This window comes from Equus przewalskii, chromosome 14 (assembly GCF_037783145.1).
Source record: "Equus przewalskii isolate Varuska chromosome 14, EquPr2, whole genome shotgun sequence".
NCBI classification, from domain to species: domain Eukaryota; kingdom Metazoa; phylum Chordata; class Mammalia; order Perissodactyla; family Equidae; genus Equus; species Equus przewalskii.
In genome coordinates this window covers 66,897,489-66,919,396 of record NC_091844.1, presented here as the reverse complement: position 1 = coordinate 66,919,396, position 21,908 = coordinate 66,897,489, and the positions used below count along the sequence as shown (strand labels likewise).

At 41.1% G+C, this 21,908-nt stretch overlaps 1 protein-coding gene across 2 annotated transcripts in view; it reads right to left on the bottom strand.

Moving 5' to 3' along the window:
• Positions 1 to 238: 238 nt before the first annotated feature.
• ALK (ALK receptor tyrosine kinase) overlaps positions 239 to 21,908 on the bottom strand; it is a 654,920-nt gene continuing 633,250 nt past the window's right edge. For both annotated transcript variants that reach the window (XM_008517365.2, XM_070572938.1), the window contains 5 exons: positions 18,696 to 18,788; positions 16,424 to 16,525; positions 6,467 to 6,601; positions 5,658 to 5,748; positions 239 to 3,102 (listed from right to left, as the gene is read on the bottom strand). In XM_008517365.2, coding sequence (XP_008515587.1) covers positions 2,416 to 3,102; positions 5,658 to 5,748; positions 6,467 to 6,601; positions 16,424 to 16,525; positions 18,696 to 18,788 — 1,108 coding nt within the window. In that variant the 3' untranslated portion in view covers positions 239 to 2,415. The remainder of the gene's footprint in view (positions 3,103 to 5,657; positions 5,749 to 6,466; positions 6,602 to 16,423; positions 16,526 to 18,695; positions 18,789 to 21,908) is intronic.

Here is a 21,908-nt window from a genome sequence, read left to right as displayed (position 1 = left end):
AATAATTATACTAGCTTATGATTTAATTAGCATAGCTTCTTCAAACTTTAATTGTCCCTGTCCATGTTCTAGGTGGATTTTTCTATCATAGTTAATAAATATGAGAGTCCACAGCTTCTGTGTGAGTTGCCGTAGCCATATGGTGGGAGCAATATTGAGTGGACGACAGTCCAGATTAATATCATGCCAATACCTAGGGCTTACAGCGAGTTAAATGAAACATCTTGAGGTCATCATATCTCAGTGTGCAGGTGTTTATTTACTTATCCACGTATACAGGCTTTTAAGACTTGACTATCATTTACATGAAAATTGATACAGGTAAGGACGATCAGAGACAATCAACAACCAATCTCTGTGGTAGTAAGGCACAACCTGAAAATGTAATGGATTTGTAGTTTTTAAGAAGAGAAAAGGATAAGATTTTTTCTCTGTTAATAACAATAAAGAATTGTCTATTTAACCATTTAGCATGCTCCCTGTTTAATTGGTTACTGGTGTTACAAATAGAAAATGAAATTGTTCTTAGTTTTGACAGTTCCTCTGTTATTATGCTTTAGGAGAGTGTTTCTCAGAGAGTCATTCTGGGGCCCCTGCAGGTGGTTTATGAGTTAGATTGATGTTTATATGATTATACTATATACTTTTGTGCCTGGCAGGAGTCCAAACTGTCTTGATAAAGTTATTTAGAGATGGGTTCATTGATGTTTCATCTTCATGTATGTCTGATGAAAATATTTTTGGCAGTTAAGAAGATCAGGAAATGTGGCGTCCAGGGTATCAGGGCCCCTACAGATGTGCAGAAGCGCCCACTAGGATGTGGCATCTGCCATCGGAGGAAGGAAACTTCTCTACTGTTGGCTTAGAACAGAATGGCTTTCCCAAGTCCAAAGTGGTCCTCTGCTGTAGGTGAAGCTGAGAAGGTAGGGACATGTCCAGTCCTTTTGCTTAGTGCCTAGCAAGTACCACAAAATGCTCTCCTCCCAAAGCGATGCTTTGGCATAGCTCCCACCAGGAAGGAAACTGGGCGGGAGATGGAAGAGCAGCAGAAAGTAAGGATGAAAGGACAATTTACCGACAAAGTGAAGCGTTATTGCATAAGTACGTGTGTAAAATTTAACAGATTCCCAGTTCATTTTCAGGGAAATAAATCTCACCCGTGAAAACCAAGTTCCGCACTCGCCCTATAACGTCAGCATTAACCTCAGCGCTCCGTCTTCCTAATTCCTTCACTCATTGCCACCCAGAGGGAAATCCCTCGTTTTAATCTGCATTTGGTAGCTAAACAAATTCTGCTGTGTATATTTTAGCAGATTTGTGTGCCCATGTATATTATGATCACATGATGAAGGAGAGAAAGCTCAGGTGAACACTGGAAGGAAGGATACTGCATTGCTACCTCTCCCCAGGGCCACCAGCGGCCTGTTACTCGAATGACCTATCAGTACAAGTAGAAACTCCAACTTGGTAACTAACCTTCATGATTGAATCGTTAGAAGGTTTTCCTCTAAGATCTATTGACACTTATGCCCACGAATGGATATGTTTCTATGCTTGGATGTTCACTGCTGCTTAAAATTTTTGTTTTTAAATTATCAGAGTTTATTTTAATTAGTGGAAAGTTTTAAAATAAGTAATTAATAATTTAAATCTCGAGTTTTCAGTCCAGTAGGAAACCTCACACTCAGTTGTTCACTTTCAGTGGGCAGGTTTTCTTAAGGCATGAGGTGTATTAATAGGATGTTTGCCTCTCTGGAGCTGTCCTGGGTTGCAGCATGCCAAAGCACTTGCAATGTCTGCAGTTCATTTAGATGAGTATATATACACTTTCTCTATACCACGTAACTATTCACCACATTTTTACCATCACCGATGAAACAGGAGAATTGACAGGACCTAACCGTCATCTAACGGGACTTTTCAGTTAGTTGTCTAGGATTTTTCTTTTCCAAGTAAAGAATGCCTTTCCCATGCTGATGCATTACAAATAACTCTTTTATTTCTAGTCTCTCTCCCCACAAGTGGTCCATGTCCACATCAACAAGGTAAGGAAACCCCTACGACTCCAACTATGAAACATGTAAGCAGCTAATTCTGACCGCACTGAGCAGAGCACACACAGTTTGAAAGAAGCGTGAGGAAGTGTACACCAACCATGCACGAAAACCTGATGCAACCAAATCTGGGCCTTGTATTTATCACTGGTCTCTATGATATTTTCTTCTTTTGAAAGAATGGGATGAACCCGTGCTCAAAACTAAAGCATTTTGAAAATACAGCTTTTATGTGGCACTTCAAAACAAGTTGGCACAAAATGAAAAGTGACGTTTGGTCTCTGGTTTATGGAGGAGCCATTACCTGTCCCTCCTCCATGGGCTCACGGTTTCCAAGAAAGAGAAATGAGTGCCAGCAGGCTCAGGGCCCAGGCTGGGTTTTCAGAATGGCGTCCTCATAATGACTAGTTCCAGGGGCAGGGGTGGCCTCTAAAGGTAAGCCCTGTTGCTGGTAGCCATAGTTGACATTTCCACACGGGAAGTGACGCAGCCTAAACAGGGGAACTTCCTTCATGTTGGCAGTCAGCGAAGATGGTTCTAGGAGCAGAGAGGCGCCTGGAAGTCTGCCAGCTGCCATGTTAGGGGGGACAGTACAGCTTCCCTCACGTCCCAAGTTTCCCCTCTCCTGTTGCTCCATCTTTGCTGGAGGATTGTTCTTTTTGGCGGGTTTCTCTGTAAACCATGAGCCATAAGTTGGATTCCATAGGCTGGTTGGTTTGTTTCTGGATCCCTGGACTTTGTGCAGCTCTGATGGTGGGTTGGACTGAGAGAATGCCATATTAACATGTCCCCCTTCCACGGCTGGCGCTCTAGTGACTCGAACAGAGATCTCTGCAGCTGTTGGTTTCTTCATGGCTTTGCTAGACGAAGTGGAAGGCAGAGGGAGCGGGGCAGCTGGACCCTGTCCTTCCTCACGTTTAGCTTGGGGAGGAGAGACTAGCAGAGGAGGCATTCCCTCGGGGTCTTTGGGCCTCATAGGCACTTTCTCTTCCTCCTCCACGAGTGGGCCATATTCTATTGGCAAAGCTGTGTTGATCACATCTGGGTCCTACAGGTAGGAGAAACGAACTGATTAAAACTTTGAACCACAATAAAAAATGTTGGATCTGGAAGACACTTTAGCAATGATCTCATCCAAACTTATTTCACAGATGAGGAAACCATTCAGTGTTTATTGGGAGTATGTTAATTTACAGGCCCTGGGGAAGAAGAAACGAACGGGAAATCATCTGCATCCTTGAAGAGCCTAGAGGATAAGTGCTACAGGAGAAGTGTGTGTGGGTGCTGGGAAGCAGCCACCTGCCTGGGGCAGGGAGTGGGGTCAGGAAAGGCTTTGCAGAGACCACCTTTGGGCAAATCTTACAGATTCATGGATTTTTAAAAAATTATAAATTAGTTTAAAAAATTATTCCAGTCTATTTCTAATAAAATCATTCCAACTAAAAAGAAAAGTCTATGTGTTTGACTTCAAGTGTGTGTATGTGTGTGTGTGCATGTGAGTGGGTGCAAGGGGTGGGGGAGGAGAGGAGAGAGAGAGACACTCGTGTTGGCTTATGAAAGGTGTGTCTCTTGTTCTCTTCCTAGCTACCTCCCAGTTGATGATATGTGGATGGGTTGCAGTGGATTGTAACTCCTTCTGTGTCATGGCATCATGTCACTACATGTGCAGACAGCACAATGCAGTGGCTCTTTAACTAGCGTGGATATAATGAGGCCCTTAGTGAGACCCAGGAAATACTGAAGTGCTGGGAGGGAAACCATTTACAAAACCAACTTTGTGCTGTGCTAGATCATTTTACAGCAATAGACTATAACATAGAAAAGCAAAAGCAGTTGCCAGAGATTTAAGGGAAATTTGTGGAAGGAAACTTAAACTTGGGGAAGTTTAATCTTTTAATATTTTATGCAAATTGGGAAAACTGTTACTTCAGTTTAACAGAAAAGCACATTGGTCCAGTCAGTAAAGAGTTTAAGAATAAAAAAAAAAAAACCTACATGCTGATTCTCTTTTATTCTTTAGTTCCTTCCCTGTTAATTATTAATTTCTATAGTGAGTCATTCATTAGAACGATCTGTTTTTATTATTTTTTTTGAGGAAGATCAGCCCTGAGCTAACTACTGCCAACACTCCTCTTTTTGCTGAGGAAGACTGGCCCTGAGCTAACATCCATGCCCATCTTCCTTTACTTTATATGTGGGACGCCTATCACAGCATGGCATGCTAAGCGGTGCCATGTCCGCATCTGAGATCAGAACCAGCGAACCCCGGGCCGCTGAAGCGGAATGTGCGCACTTAACCGCTGCGCCACCGGGCTGGCCCCACGATCTGCTTTTAAAAAGAGGAATATTATATACGTTGGAGAACAATTACTCCAACATATATATAATTAAGTGGGTATATTCCATTAATATTACAACATAATAAACCTAAAATGCCACTGAACACCAAGTTCTCTGAAAGAACCCCAAATAACTTGATAAAAGTCGTCCATCCAGATAAATGCCAGTCCATCTACTTCTAAGCTAAAAGGACCTGAAAGGATGGAACCGTGAGGCCAGGAAATGACTGTAGTTTGAAATGTATACGTCTTTTGTCACAACTAAGATGAAGGAATTTAGAGAGGCAGTGGCTTATTGTCTGACTGCTGAAATATTCTGCAAAATTAGATCTCCTGGCGGAATGAGAGCCGAGAGAGGGAAAGGACGCAGACGCATCGGAGGCGGGGTGACTGGTGGAATGACGGGCCCAAGGGGCGGTTGGCGGTGCAGGTAGGGAGGTTCCTCGTGGAGGGGAGGACGGACACCGCTTGCACCGACTCGGGAAGGAAGGTGGTGAGAATGGGCGAGATGCAAAGACGGAGAAACCGAGGAGATTCTCACTTAGCCTCTCCGCTCTTGAGGAGGTACGAGGCATGGTTGTCTGCTGAAAGGGGAGTAGAAAAGGGAAAATTGAGAGTCACTGCGGAAGGAAACGGAAGAAGGATCTGCACACGAACCAGCGGAATTGCTAGGAAACTGTGCTTGGACAGCCTCCAAGCCTCAGCTCCTCGCCTGGAGACTGGGGACGTTTCCTGTGCCTCAGTGAGGATAAAATGAGATACATAAACAGTGATGTGTGTATTACAGACACTAATGCTATTGGTGATGTCAAAGTTTCTCCAGATTCCTTCGACCTTCCCTTCCTTTAATCCAACAGTCATACACTGTTATTTACTTTTGCTATTGTTTATTGTTTCTGCAGCCAGGCTAGGACCTCTTTGAGAGCAGGTGTTTTCCATCCTTTGAAGCTCCAGTTTTGTCTAACAAAACATCAGGTGCCCAGTAGGGATTTAGTTAATACTTGTGAATTTAATTGATTCCCCAATATTACTGAGTTTCTGCCACTTTGTCATGTGCTGGTGAAGAAAGTGGCAGTTACTAGTATTTATTTACAAACCAGGCAAACTGAGATAACAATCGTTTTACTTTATAGATAATTAACATTCATTCTCAGGATCATAACTCATTTTCTGGCTGGTTTAACTTTTATTTCACATTTTGGTGTTTGCCATCTTTAAGACTTCTCCATATAAATACTGGTCAAGGGGAAAAAAATGTTCATACCTGGGTGCAGTATTCAATCCTCTCCAAAATTATGGCAAAGTTGGGCCTGTCTTCAGGCTGGTGTTGCCAGCACTGGGTCATTATCCGGTATCTAAAAGAAGAATAAGCACATTAATTAAAATCAGGAGAAACAAGGATGAAAAATACATTTTTTTCTTTCCCAGCAGTTTTCTAAATGGGACTAAAGGTGGCACTGTCTTCAAGGGTGGCAAATCATCTAGGTCCCATGTGGTTGGCATATGCTGCCCTCTGCTGATGGGCCAAGGAATTGTGCCCAGGTGTAAAGTTATTATAATACCAAAGCTCATTAACACAGACATCCTGGTGTTTACATTAAATCTGGCTCCTCTCATTCCATTCCTGAATTAAAGTCACCTCTGGGGCAGAGCGCTCTGATTACATTCCCTGTGTGCCCTGCTTGTGGGAAGGAGGTGAGGGATGCCAGACAGGACAGCAGAAAATGCCTGCCATGGAAAAACGGAAGGGGGACTCAGAGTTGGTGCGGGGCAGCAGATGTGGAGGCCGGGACACAGATTCCAGGAGGCGTGAGGAGTGTGGGCCTGGTGAGTCCATGGCCTCCAGCCAGACAGTGGACATATTTTCAGGCATGACCTTATTGCTTTCGAGGAGCCAGAAGACTAACCCATCTCATTGAAGTCACAGACACGTTACCATCTTGGGGCATATTAAATGAGGTCAGCCATCTGCCCCTTCATCTAAAAACAAAAAAGCACATGTGGCTGCAGACATTTTCAGAAAAGGAAAACTGTGCTTAATAACTTGTAGAAATGTTCCTAAAAGAGTCGTACACAGGCCCAGGGCAGTTCTTAGGTGGGTCCATCCGTCCTCCGCTGGTGACGAACTCCAGAACTTCCTGGTTGCTTTTGCTAGGGTACGGCATATATCCGAGAGAAAATATTTCCCACAGCAGCACTCCGAAGGACCTGCACACGACACAGAAGACACAGAAGATGGATACACATCCCCACATGCGTGCGCACACACACAGACACATACACAGATACATACACATACACATGGGGACACACACCGATGTAAAATTTAAATTTTTTTATTACACACTTTTCTACAGTAGAGAGTTCTTAATATGGAAAAAAATAAAAGAATGACAAAGTAGCCACATGCAGTGCTCCATAAAAAGGTAACCACTGTTAGCATGTTATCTTTTTGTTCTACTTAAGTTTCTGTGCTTAGATTTTTTTTTTTACCTTAATTGCAGTGATATTCAATATGCAATTTTGAACCTTGATTTTTTTGCACATTTCATTATAGCATAAACATTTTCCATGCTAATACAAATGGAATTTTATATGGCTGTAAAACATTCCACTGGATAGTTGAGCCATAATTTGCCTTATCATTTCCATATTGTTTTCAATTTTTGAAATATTTACAAAACTATGATGAACACCTTTGTGCAGTTTTTAAAATGACAATTTCCTTAGGATAAATTCTCCAAATTTAGGATTAGGATAATCTAGGAAAATCTAGGGTAATTCTAATGGAATTACTAGGTCAAAAGTACACGAACACTGAAAAATTCTTGACACATATTGTCCATTTGACTTCCAAATGTGTCCCTCTGCTTATCAGTCAGCACTGGGCAAGAATGCATCAGGTACTCTCACCACCATTGAGTGTTCTTACTAAAAATGAGAACTTTTGCTGATTATAAGGTAAAAAATGGTAGAAGATAAAATTTTTTTGACGTGATAATTGACATGGTTGAGTGTTTTCTCAAATATTTATTAGTTCACTTTATTTTTTTCTCCTATGAATTGTTCATATCTTTTCCCCATCTTTATCCACATATTGTTTTGGTACCAATTTTCCTTTTTGTTTTGAGACATACTTTATATATCAGAGATGGTAACTTTTTATCTAAAATTCAAACACTTCTATTAGTTGCTTTCTAATTCTACTTTTTATTTGTAAAAATACCAAAGATTTTTATTTTTAGGTAGTCAAATCTCTTTTTTGGAAAATGCATGATTTCCTGCATCTGTTTTATAGGTTATACAATCCTCCCTTTACCCAAATTAGATGAATATTTGCTATTTTATTCCAGTTGTATTTGTTTTTTCTCTCTTCTCCAATCCAGTTAGAATTTAGTTTGGTGTATAGTGTGAGGTAAGGATCTAAATTGATTTGTTTTTCCAAACAACCACTCTTCTAATACTATTCATAAAGTAATTTTCCCCTTACCCACTGACTCATGAGTAGAAACAGGTCTGTTTCTGGGCTATCCATTCACTTAATCTATTTGTCTGCTTCTTACATTGATACCATTTTGTTTTACTTTTTGTGTATTTATGATTTGATATCTGGTAGGGCATTTTTTTCTTAGTTCTCTCTATTTAAAGAAATGTATTTGATTTCTCTCTATTTAAAGAAATGATTTGATTTGATTTGATTTGAAAATGTATTTGATTTGTTACTCATTTTAAATGAACCTTAAAATGATTTTTATCATATTCCAGAATCATCTCCTTGATATTTTGACTAAAATTTCTATTTTAAACTTTTAATTTTATAACTAGCTTTTTGACAAAAAAAGCTTCTCTTTGTTTTTGTATCTGGTTGTAGTTTTCTGAAGTTAATAAATATTACCTCCACAATTGTAGAGAACAATGGCTCCCCATCTCCTGAGGAACACAAAGGACATTTATTGACATCATCTTGGTGAAATTTCAGAGACTCTCGTGGGGAGGGCTGGACAAAGAGGTTTTCTGTATTTTCAGATGAGGAGGCTGAAGCAGAGGTTACCATACAACTAATCCAAGACAGACTGGAGTACGTTATTAGCTCTCTTGATTCTGCTACCTACAGATTGCCTGGCGCATATGTTATTCCTCTCTGTTTGGCGGTCTTTTTGCCTCCAAGGCAAAACAAAATAAGCAAAATCATGCAAGAAACTGGCAACAAGGCCTAAAGAATACCAGCTGTATGTTGAGAGAGGAGAGAGAGAGAAAAGGAGAAAGAGAGGGAGAGAGAGAGAGAGAGATTGTAGTATCCTTTGAGACAACCAGTATATAGACTGCAAATAGATGTTTATATCCTTGGTTTAGAGTGTGGAAATTAATAAAAGAAACCTTAACTAAATTGGAATCAGAAGGCCTGTAGGGGCGGCTCTATCATCAATTACACCAAACAGGAAGAGAGGGTCACTTGCATCTTGGACATGAAGTAGAACTACTTTACTACTCAAGGAAGATTTCTCTCTCCACCTGGCAACAGTCCAGCCAATGGGAACACCGCAGCTCAGCCAACGAGAAGCTGTTGCTGCCCTGAACTGTTACTAACCCCCAATGGATTTCCCCTGTTCCCCCCTCTTCTCTATAAAAGCAGCTCCCCTCCTTTGTTTGTTGGATTTGCCTATGGTTTACCATAGCATGCACATCCCAAATTGCAGTTCTTTTGGCTATTCCTGAATAAACTCATTTTGAGATAAAATAACAGGCAAACTTGCCTTTTAAGTTGACAAGAGTTCAAGGGAGCAAAAAGTAGTGTTGATTATAGAACTTTGATAATTTCAGGTAAGTACAGTTGTCAGATTTAGCAAATAACCATACAGGACAACCAATTAATTTTGAATTTCAGATAAATAAGAAATACATTTTTAGTATAAGTATGTCCCAAATATTGCATGGAATATACTTAAACTAAAAAATTGTTTGTTGTTCATCTGAAATTCAATTTTAAATTGCCATTTTGTATTTTATCTAGCAAGGCTACAGATAAGGTAAATCTATATTTTGTATGCCAGATGGTTCTTTAATCACTGATAAGCTAAGATTGTCCTAAATAGGAGCAACCCTTTTGATAAGGTAAATCTATATTTTGTACCAGATGGTTCTTTAGTCATCTATAAGCCTGTCCTAAGGAGGAACAACAAGGCTCAAAGCTTTGCACCAAAGCATTCAAAATCAAATAAAAACAAATATTTAAGAAAATCCCACTCTGCTTCTCTTGGTATTAAATTTGTTCTACCGGAAATTACAGAAATAGCTTAAGTGCTGATTAAATTGTTATTTTTAAAATTTGAATCAGTGAAGATAATCTGATGGAAAAGTTTTAAAATCATGCATTATGCTGTGCTTATCAGTCTTTTAAAGCTAAATTTTATTTTCCTTTATTCATAACCTGAAAGTGGAATATTGTCACCAGATGTGGTAGAAGGTGGGGCACACTTTTATAAAAATAGGAACAAAAGTTACCGTATTGTATTTAAATATCCAGCCAGCTGTTTCCACTGCATTTTGCAGTTCTCTGAGCTTCAGATTCATATATGAGAAGTCTGCTCAACATCTTCACTGGCCTAGTTTATTTTTTTAAAGATTGGCACCTGAGCTAACAACTGTTGTCAATCTTTTTTTTTTCTTTCTTCCTGCTTTTTCTCCCTAAATCCCCCCAGTACAGAGTTGTATATTATAGTTGTGGGTCCTTCTAGTTGTGGCACGTGGGGCGCCACCTCAGCATGACCTGATGAGTGGTGCCATGTCCGCGCCCAGGATCCGAACCAGCGAAACCCTGGACCGCTTCAGGGGAACGCACAAACTTAACCACTCGGCCGTGGGGCCGGCCCCGTCACTGTCCTATTTTAATAGGCAACTCAGACTTGACATGTACAAACACAACTCTTTCTGCATCCAAACCATCTCCTTCTTCATTCTTTCCGGTTGAGTGGTACCACTCAAGCTGCAAACTTCGGAGTTGTCCTTGATCTCACTCATTCTCACACCTCCCATTCCATATCCAACTCTCAGCAGTCCTCTTAACTCCTGTCAAGACAGAGCTTCAATATGACCACATTTAACTTCTTCCGTTGCCACGACTGTGCCTAGCTCCTCTCATCTGTTATCTAGAGATGTGCAGTATTTTCCTAATTGGTTTCCCATCTCCACCTGCCCCACCCCATTCCAGTCTATTTCCAATGGCAGCCAGAGTGAAGTTTTTATTTAAAGATCACATTGAATCTGTAGATTGCTTTAGGAAGTATGGACATTTTAACCATGTTAATTCTTCAAATCCAAGAGCACGGAGTATCTTTCCATTTTTTTGTGTCTTCTTCAATTTCTTTCAACAACGTTTTATAGTTTTCAGTATATAGGTCTTTCACCTCTTTGGTTAAATTTATTCCCAGGTATTTTAATCTTTTTGTTGCAATTGTAAATGGTATTGTATTCTTAATTTCTCTTTCTACTACTTTGTTGTTAGCGTATAGAATCGCAACTGATTTTTGTATATTGATTTGGTATCACATTTTTCACAGAAATAGAACAAAGAATCCTAAAATTTATATGGAACAACAAAAGACCCTGAATAGCCAAAGGAACCCTGAGAAAAAGAACAAAGCTGGAAGTATCACACTCCCTGCTTTCAACACATACTACAAAGCTATAGTAATCAAAACAGCATGGTAGTGGCACAAAAACAGACGCACAGATTGATGGAACAGAGTTGAGAGCCCAGAAAGAAACCCACACATCTATGGACAGCTAATTTTCAACAAAGGAGCCAAGAACATACAGTGAAGAAAGGGAAGTCTCTTCAACAAATGGTGTTGGGAAAACTGAACAGCCACATGCAAAAGAATGAAAGTAGACTATTATCTTACACCATACACAAAAAATTAACTCAAAATGGATTAAAGACTTGAATGTAAGACCTGAAACCATAAAACTTCTAGAAGAAAACGTAGGCAGTACACTCTTTCACATGGGTCTTAATAGCGTATTTTCAAATACCATGTCTGACCAGGCAAGGGAAACAATAGAAAAAACAAACAAATGAGACTACATCTGCACAGCAAAGGAAACCATCAACAAAAGAAAAGACAACCCAACAAGTGGGAGAAGATATTTACAAACCATATATCAGATAAGGGGTTAATATCCAAAATATATAAAGAACTCATACATCTTGACAACAAAAAAACTAACAACCCAATTAAAAAATGGGCAAAAGATCTGAACAGACATTTTTCCAAAGAAGATATACAGATGACCAACAGATACATGAAAAGATGTTCAACATTACTAATTATTAGGGAAATGCAAATCAAAAGTACGAGATATCACCTCACTCGTCAGAATGGCTATAATTAACAAGACAAGAAATAGCAAGTGTTGGAGAGGATGTGGAATATTCCACTGCTGGGTATTTACCCAAAGATCATGAAAACATGAATGCGTAAAGACATATGCACCCCACTGTTCATTGCAGCATTATTCACAATAGCCAAGACTTGATATCCTACCCCTTTTTGGAACTTGCCTTATTTCCACTAAATGTCGTCTTGAGATTTATTCATGTTGATATACGTAGGTTTAGCATGTTCTTTTATTCTGCTGAATCCTTTTCCATCATGTAAGTAAACCACAGTTGATTTTTCCATCCCCCACTTGAGGGATAGTTAGGTTGTTTTTGCTTTTTCTCTATTGTAAACAATGTTGCAAATGGACATCCTTGCCCAAGTCTGTTTGTGCCAACCTGTCTCTATTGTAGACACTTAGAAGGAGAATTGCCGGGTCATAGGATATGCACGTGTTCAGAACAGTTCCCTAATTATGTAAACTGCTATCTGTATCTGGATAGGGTAGATTGATGGTGCTCTAACCCTGGTGCACCTGGAGGGCTCCTTCAAACACAGATTGCTGGGCTCCACCCCTAGAGTTTCTATTTCCTTAGGCCTGAGGTGGGGATTTCAGAGAATTTGCATTTCTAACAAGTTCCCGGGTGATGCTGATGCTGTTGATCTGAGGTCCTCACTTTGGGATTTACTGGGTTTGGGTAAGTCAAACCTGGTGGCTTAAAGTAACAAAGGCTTTTGCTCACATTATCAAACATGCATCAGAAAGGGGGCTCTGATCATTGTGGCTCCACCATCTTATAACATTCTCTCAACACAAGGCTTTGAGAATTTGCAGGACTTGTGCCCATTGTCTTCTTGATTTCCTGTGTTGCTGTTGAGAAATTCTATGCCATTTGGATTCCCTATCTTTTATCTCTGACCGTTTTTTACTATTATTTTATTTTTCTCCTTGGCAGCTTAGAGAATCTTAATTACCACTGGTCTGAAATTTCACGATGATGTGCTCTTGCGTGGCTCTTTTCATCCACGGTGCTTGGCACTTGGTGGATGGCTTCATTCTGGAAATGTGTGTCCTTCTGTTTTGGGAAAAATTCATGAATTATTTCTTTGATATTTTTATTGCCTTCATTTCCTCTGTTCATTCTTTCTGGGACCTGTCAGGTAATTGGATCTTATGGTCTAATCCTCTTAATTTTCTTTTCTTTTCTTTCCAATATATCCCATGTGTTTATAGTTGTTTTATTTTCTAGAAGATGAACTTTCTTTTCTTTTCTTTTTTTTTTAAGGAAGATTAGCCTTGAGCTAACATCTGCTGCCAATCCTCCTCTTTTTGCTGAGGAAGACTGGCCCTGAGCTAGCATCCGTGCCCATCTTCCTCTACTTTATATGTGGGATGCCTGCCACAGCATGGCTTGCCAAGTGGTGCCATGTCCGCACCCGGGATCCGAACTGGCGAACCCCGGGCCGCTGAAGCGGAATGTGCGAACTTAACTGCTGCACCACTGGGCTGGCCCCGAACTTTATTTTCTTAAGAACAGCTTGAGATTGTAAAGAAATTATGAAGATAGAGAATTCCCACATACCCCACACTCAGTTGCCTCTCTTTTTAGCATCTTATATTAGTACGGTACATTTGTTACAATTAATGAGCCAATGTTAAGGCATTATTATGAACTAAAACCCATAGTTTATGCAGATTTCCTTAGTTTTTGCTGAATTTCCTTTTTCTGTTCCGGGACATCCTGTTCTGTTCATTAGAATGTCACTTGAGATCAGGTTTCCTTAGGCTACTCTTGACTTTGGCAACTTCTCAGACTTTTCCTGTTTTTCATGACCTTGACAGTTTTGAGGAGAACTGGTCAGGGACTTTTTAGAATGTCCAATTGGGATTTGTCTTTTTTTTTTTTTATGGTTAGACTGGAGTTGTTGGGTCTGGGGAGAAAGATCACAGAGGTTAAGTGCCATTTGCATCATATCATATCAGGGGTGCATGCTATCAACATGAGCTGTCACTGTCGAAGCTGGCCTTGATCTCCTGGCTGAGGTCGAGGTTGTAAGGCTTCTTTCTTCCCCTCTTCCTCTCTCCCTGTGCTCTCTGAAAGGATGCGCTGTATGCAGCCCACACAAGCTTCAGGGGACTAATGCTCCATCTCCTTGAGGGCTCTGTCATCATATTTTCATTTCTAAGAACTTTATTTCCTGAAAACATTGTTTTAAGTAATCTTTTGTCCATAGATTATGGTCACAATCATTTACGTTTCTGAGGACATTATAGTTTTTAAAAGTTTTTCTAGGCCTTCTGCATTTTTTTTCGCACAAGTTGCTTTCTATACGTTTGTCTCCTTAAGACTACAATCTTTTCTCAAATGTTTGTTGATTCTTGGCTGTCTGTTCATATTTTAAGACTGGGACATCACAAAGCCATGGGGCAGCTCAGTGTAGATGAGGCTTGTCGACTGGTGGGCGACTGGCTGGCTTGTTTCACTGGCTGTATTAGTTTCCTGTGACTGCTGTAACAAATTACCACATACATATTGGTGGCTGAAAATAACAGAAGTTTATCCTCTCACAGTTCTGAAGACCAGACATCAGAAATCAGTATCGTCGGCTGACATCAAAGTGATGGAAGGGCCACACGCCCTCCAAAGGCTCTAGGAGAAGACCTGTTCCTTGTGTCTTCCGGCTTCTGGTGGCTGCCAGAATTCCTTGACTTGTGGCCACATCTCTTCAACCTCTACCTCTGTGTTCATATTGCCTCCTCCTCTCTGTGTGTGAAATCTCCCTCTGCCTTTCTCCTATGAGGACACATGTGATGGCATTTAGGGCCCATCCAGATAATCCAGGATAATTGTCCCACCTCAAGATCCTCACTCACATCTGCACAGACTCTTTTTCCTAGAAGGTAACAATTACAGGTTTCTGGGATTACAACTTGATACCTTTGGATGGCCATTATTCAGCCTACAACCACTTTCAGTATCTGGAATTTTTTCTTCTTTGGTCAGTTCCTCCAATGAGGAATTCTCTAACCTACTCCTGCCTGGTGCTGCGTTCTTGGCACCGAGGAGAGGAAGGGGGCACACAGCTTTAAGTAGGTGGATTTAAAAAAAATATCCCTGCTTATAGTATTCACCCTTGATGATGTCTAATGTCCCCAAGACAAGAAAGACTTTAGTTCAGTCTCTTCAGAGAAGGAGCTCCTAGTCTTGCGTGATGGAAGGGGAAGGACGGGGCGGGGGGGGGGGGGGGGTTGGGGGGGGTGGAGGGGGGTGGTGGTGGCGTGAGGGGATGGGCTAGAGGATCGAGTTACGTCTTAAACGTCTGTAACTAATTTTCTTACCTGCTGTGCTTCTACTTCAGAGAGGCCCGGGGCCTTCAATTCCTGGGCCTTCCTGGGGCTCTCACGCAGAGCGGACCAGGCTGTTTCTGAACTTAGATATCAACTTTCTAGTCTCCTCAGAAAGGTACCACTTGTCCATAAACTTTCCAGTTTCCAAAATTTTGTCATTGTTGTTGTCTTGTGAATTTTTATGAACGAAAAAGACTCCCTTTAGTGGTTTGTGTGTGTGTGTGTGTGTGTGTGTATTTTGGGAGGAAGCATGGGTTCAATCTGCCATTTAAAATTATGTGTTGCTCTTACAGTCATTAGGTAAAACGGTATGGAGATTCCTCAAAAGTCAAAAATAGAACTACCTTAAGATCCAGCAATCCCACTTCTAGGTGTATATCCAAAGGAAATGAAATCAGTATCTCAAATATGTGCATTCCCAAGTTCATTGTAGTATTATTCATAATAGCCAAGATATGGAAACAACTTAAATATCCACTGACAGATGAATGGATAAAGAAAATGTGGCATGTATATATACAACGGAATATCATTCAGCCTTAAAAAAGAAAAAAATCCTGCCATTTGGAACAGCATGGATGAACTTGGGGGACGTTATGTTCAGTGAAATAAGCCACACACAGGAAGACAAATACTGCACGATCTCACTTAGATGTGGACTCATAGAAGCAGAGACTAGAATGATGGCTGTCAGGGGCTGGGGGTGGGGGGGAAGTGAGGAGATGTTGGTCAAGGAGGACAAAGTTGTACTTATGCAGGGTGAATATGTTCTGGGGATCTAATCTACAGACAGTATTTTCCAAACTTATTGTTAACTGTAGCGTAGGTCTGACCACCACGATCACCGGCAGCACTTTTGTACTGATAATTATTTCCTCTTCTCCTTTATTATGTTAATGTGGAGAATTTCATCAATCAATTTTTCTAATGTTAATTCAATGTTGCATTCTTGGAATGAACCCAACCTTGTTGTTAGATATAGAAAAAAATTACATGTGGCTCTCAGTCTGTGGTCCTCTGGCCAACATCATCAGCATCACCTGGGAACTTGTTAGAAAGGCAAATTCTCAGCAACCCCAGACTTTCTAAATCATAAGCTCTCAGGGTGGGGTCTAGTAACCCGCGTTTTACTAAGGCTTTCTGATGACTCTGACATATGCCAATGTTTGAGAGCCCCTGTTGTAGAGGTAGGTTGAGTCTTTTCTTCTTACCCTTCCCTGTAAGAGTCTGGGATCATTTGGCCAAAGAGCACCATCTTAAGGCCCATGGTGAGACCTGGGGGAGGGCAGCAGAAAGACTCACCACGTGTCTGTTTTAGAAGTAAATATTCCTTCCATGAAGGCCTCTGGGGGCATCCATTTGACTGGCAGCATTGCACAGCCTCCCTTTCGGTAGTAGCTTGCTCTGTGGGAGAGAAGAGGAAAACTGAACTAGGTTCCAGAGACGGCTCTGAGTGGAAGCTCCAGGCAACTTGAGAAAGTGGCAAAACAGGGTTTATCCATTAAAAGACTGAAATTAATGAGGGGTTCTTGTGGTTCAGGAGGAGAGAAGGGGAACACAGATCATTTAGTTAAGAACTTTGGGGTCATTTAATAGGAGAGAAAACAGCCCACTGGAGGCATGAAAGAAAAAATCTGTGCAATGACTAAAATATCTACTAGCAGATGGTTAGATTTCCCCGATGGGTTTTGTTTGTTGTAACTCACAATGAATAACACTACTGCAACCTTGTAAGGACAGCGTGTTCCTTATGATCCACAGTAACGCAAGATCCAACATGGGAGAACTGAGAGCAGGGCTTGTGTCTTAGTCACTTTGGATCCTCCATGACACTCACACTGCGTTTAGTTCGATACAAGCACTCAACGAATAATCTAGGAGCTGGCGGGAAGCTGCCTCCCAGAGCACACGCTGGGAGGAGAACACAGGGCCAGGGGCGGAGGTGGCTTCAAAGATACAGGTTAATTTATTAGTTTTTATCAGTGAGTTGCATTAATGACATCACTGACAAAAACTAATAAATTAACTCATGCCTTTGAAGACCTCCACCCCTAGCCCCATATTCTCCTGTCATGGTGTGCTATGGGAGGCAGCTCCCCGCCAGCTGCCTAGATTAATTAATTACTCCATTAAACATATACTGAGTATTTAGCCTGTATCAGGTACCCTGGCAGGTGCTGAAGATATAAATAAGTCATAGCCTCTCTCTTCCAAGGATATGGTTTAGTAGAAGAGACAGACATTTGCAGTACAGAACAACACAAATAATGATGTAGGTATGTACCAAGCTCAGTGACACAAATGGAGAATCAATTTGTTCTACTGAAGCGGGGGGTATGGTGTAGGAAAGGTGTCATAGAGGGGTCTGATGGGGCTGAGTGGTGACGAAGTTCTTCCAGAAGATCACTCCTGACACGCGCAATTGCACAGGGTGTGTGGGAACAGTGGCTCTGCGGTAAGTTAGGGCGGTGAAGCCTGGTGTTGGAGAGCTGTCAGAATCAAGGATGGAGAGAAAGGGCCAGATCGCCGAGGGCTCCCTGAGTCATGCTGCAGCATTTGTATCTGAAACCACAGGCACTCCCAGGGTATTCTGAGAAAGGGGGGAAGGAACACTGAGATGCTGGGTGGCAAAGGAAGGTCGAGTGGAGCAGACAGACACACTGGGTGGGGACCAGTGGTGGATGACTGTAGTTCAAAACATTCCTAACCCATAATCCTCATGTGCTGCTACCCTGTGTAACAGGATGCCATCAGCATTCTCACCCCACAGAGATTGTTACTACTTCTGTTGGAGGCCTTCAGGGGGTCTTCCTTATTCTCCAAAGAGAGAAAACTCTAAAGGACCATCTCGGCTCACTCCACTCCTGAATCAGGGAAGGTGTCATTAGTGACCATGCAAAAGAGTGACTTGCTCAGCTCAAGAAACAAATCACTGCTGTAAATAATTAGACAAAGAAGAAACTGGGGTTAGGAAGAGCAAGTGAAATAAAGCACAATAGAAGTGTTCTTTTTTTCTCTTTTTAAAAATTGTTTTTTTTAATGTAGTCTTGAGAATATGACAGGAAAAAAGAAACGAAGCTAAGCTAGGTACCCATGGGCTTTGACCTTCACTCCTGCGTCTCCTGTGGGTAAAGAAGACCAACGAGCTGGGCCCAGTACCTTGGCAGTTCTGGGGTGCTCTTGCCTGGGATGATGGAGGCTAAGTCTTTTTAGAATTCCTGAGTACTGAGGAGAGGAGTTGAGTAAGTTAAAGTTCGCTTAGAAGCTTTTTCCATATCAAGTATCGAGGTGATTCGGTGCCTCAGAGCATGCTAGGATTAGAGTCGGAACCAGAAAGACAACCCAGTTAAGGACCTGGTGTCAATTACTGCAGGCAGTGTGGTCCTAGGATTAGACCTCAGGCAGGGGTACTAGTTAAGGTTTCCCATATCCTGAAAAGGAACTTAGTGGAACTTTAGGTGGCAAGTTGAGGAGGTGCCAGAGATGATTTAAGGCACAAGTGGCCGCATCCCATTCATTCGAGGAGATGAGGTTGAGGAGGCGGCTTTGATGGGTGATGGCAGTCTTCACCCACCTGTAGATATCTCGGGCCATTCCAAAGTCCCCAATCTTGGCCACTCTTCCAGGGCCTGGACAGGTCAGGAGGCAGTTTCTGGCAGCAATGTCCCTGAAAAGAAAAAAAAATGCGAAAATGCATTTCCCAATTTTATCCCTGGGAAGATAAGTGTATGATATTCATCACAAGGATTTTCACCTCCAATCCAAAGTACAAATAGTTTCCTTCTCTGCCCTATAGTTCCTTTACTTCATTATACTTCAGTTTGAAAGACATAGCTAGACCAATTCTAGGCCTCAGCATTAACTGGGAAATGGAAAAAGATTAGGGAGATGATTGGAAATGTTTAATGGGATAATAATAATGAAAATAACTATAATAGAAACTGGAATTTATTGGCTTTTTACTATAAACTAAGCATTGTTCTAATCTAATTGTTCACTGTTCATATCTAATTCTCACCACAACCCTGTAAGATACAGGGTACTATTTTTATTTAAAAAATTAAGCTAAAAGCAGATAATATAGAGACATAAGAAATGCCATTTGGCTTTAGGCTACTGGTTTTTGTTTTTGGGTTTTTTTTTGGTGAGGAAGATTGGCCCTGAGCTAATATCTGCTGCCAATCTTCCTCTTTTTTTCCTCCACAAAGCCCCAGTACATAGTTGTATATCTTAGTTGTAAGTCCTTCTAGTTCTTCTATGTGGGATGCAACCACAGCATGGCTTGATGAGTGGTGTGTAGGTCCACGCCCAGGATCTGAACCAGGGAACCCCATGCTACCAAAACGGAGCACGTGAACCCAACCACTACGCCACTGAGCTGGCCCCAAGTTTTATACATTTTGCTGATTGTTTTTCTGCCAGCTGTTTGAAGGAGTGTTCTGGGACAGACAGCATAACTTCCATGATCTCAAATTCAAGTAGATCCAGGTATTCCCAAATATTTCTAGTTTCCTTTTTTAATAAGCCATTATGGTTTTTACATCCATGATTTTATCTAAAACCTTTACTAAGCCGTGTGCATGATCACTACATGGCTGAAGAACCACTTCTTTCAAGTTATAAAGTTATCTCGTCTTGTTTGTTGTTCTACTCCGTTTGGCCTATTTTCCTACAACATGCCTCTAAGGCATGATCTGAAGCTTTCCAAGACTCATCAACTTCTACTCACTGACTGCTTATCCATTCTTGACATGTATGTGGGAATGAAGGATGCAGCCAGAAAAAGTCTGGAGTGCGTCTCTAATGATATTAAAGTCCTGGACAGAAAAACGGAAGTACTTCTTAGTGGGCATAGGTGGTGTTTTCATTTTTTCAACTGGTTTCATGAAGGTCCTGATCTTTGGTTGAGAGAGAAGGACATGGAAAATAAACAACTGGTTAGTATTAAAAAAAAAAATAGGATCTGGATTGAGGCTCATCACTTAGGGTACCAAAACAATGGGCCAGGATGGGAGACAGTGTGGTTGATGCCCCTGACCTGATCCAGAAGGTTTAAGTTGAATTTTGAGGAGCAATGGTGAATAAAATGCCCCAATAAAACTATAAAAGCATAAAATGTATGACATCAAAAAGAAGAAAAATAGTGGGATATATAGCCATTACATCTCAAGAGAAATATAGTGAAGTAGACCAGGAACAATATTTATGGCTCCAGACAGGTCTTTACCACTATGTGCATGAAATGGTTGCTTAAAAAAGTAATCTTGAACTTAATGGCAAGAAAATAAATGCAGTATCATAGAACACACCAAGAATTGATAGAATGACACATAATTCTTGAAATGGCGATAAACCATGTCCAAAGGAAACAATCTAATAGAAAAATGGGAGCGTGTAGATCTGGTGAAGGAGTTCCCCTCAGAATTCAGGAGGTGTACATGCACGGGTGTCTGTGGCTCTTAAGGAAGATATAGGGTGGAGGAGAGAGAGAATTAGAGGTAATATTATTGTGGGAATGTGCCACAGACCTCCTAGAATATGTAAAAGATGCTTTCCCAATACCAGTTACCCCAGAAGACAAGTTTTTTTGAGATGCACAATCTCTGCTAGAAGTCGCCTTTTGCTTATAAAGCAGATCATCTGATATGTTCTTGATTTGATCTTTGACAACTTCATTTCTCAAAAAAGATAAAAGGAGCGACAAACTATTACTGTGAGATCTAATTCCGACCTTCAGGAACTACGTACAGCTATGAAAGTGATAGGAATCTTGAGAAAATGTGATCCTATTATCTTATTATCTATAGTAACAGAGCACTGGATATAGTCAAAATCTATCACGGCTCTAGAGAAGCAGATTTCAAAATATCAGAGGAAAGATGGATATGATCCCTGAGCCAGAGAATCTGTGTGCTTGGTGACCAACGTGGGGCAGAGATGAAAACGCAGAAACGATCTCAGTGAGAAAGCAAAAGGCTCTGACACCTGAAGTCACCAAGGTGACTGCACACGTTGCTCTCGGATGAGTCCAGACTTAAAGGACAAAGACAAAAGGTGGAAAGGTGGCTCTAACCAAGGATGAATTCCAAAACGAGCACAGCCTCGGCATGTCTGAGCAACAATAAAACCCAGAGCTGAGATTTATGGAAAGTTCTGAGCACAAGTCAAAGGGCAAAAACGACAATAGCAGGGCTGACCTGAGCTCTGAGGCAGAGGGTGAGCTAGGGACGAGGACATCAAGGACTGGCCCCAGCAACTCTCGTGCTTCTATTATTTCGATCACACACAATGATCTACAAGTTGGAAAGGTTTAGAATCAAGAGGAAGATCTGAAGACTAAAATCATGAAGTGACAGTAAAATGATAAGCCAACGGGAGAGTTTATCACCTTGTTTTAGGAATGACTTTGGGAACTTACGTGAGTGTATTACTTGATCTTTAATTTCCCCATTTTTATTAGGGAAGAAAGCATAGCTTGTTATCGACTTACGTGCTTTTCCATTTCTAAACTCATCCAGTGCCTCTCATTTCCCACTTTGTACTTACATATTCTACTTTTTAGGAACACGACCTACCCTCTTTGAAGACGTGGGTTAGACTTTAGTTCACCAGGTTGTTATTTACTAAATTAGAAGCAAATCAGTAGGAAGAGCTTTGAAAAGAGCCTAACAATCTATCTGACTTTTCAGGTTTCTGAATCATGCTGTCAGCTGAGAAAGTCATCAATATCCATGATGAGTCTGGACTCATGGAAAGAAACTCGTGTGATCTATGATGTCTACAGCGT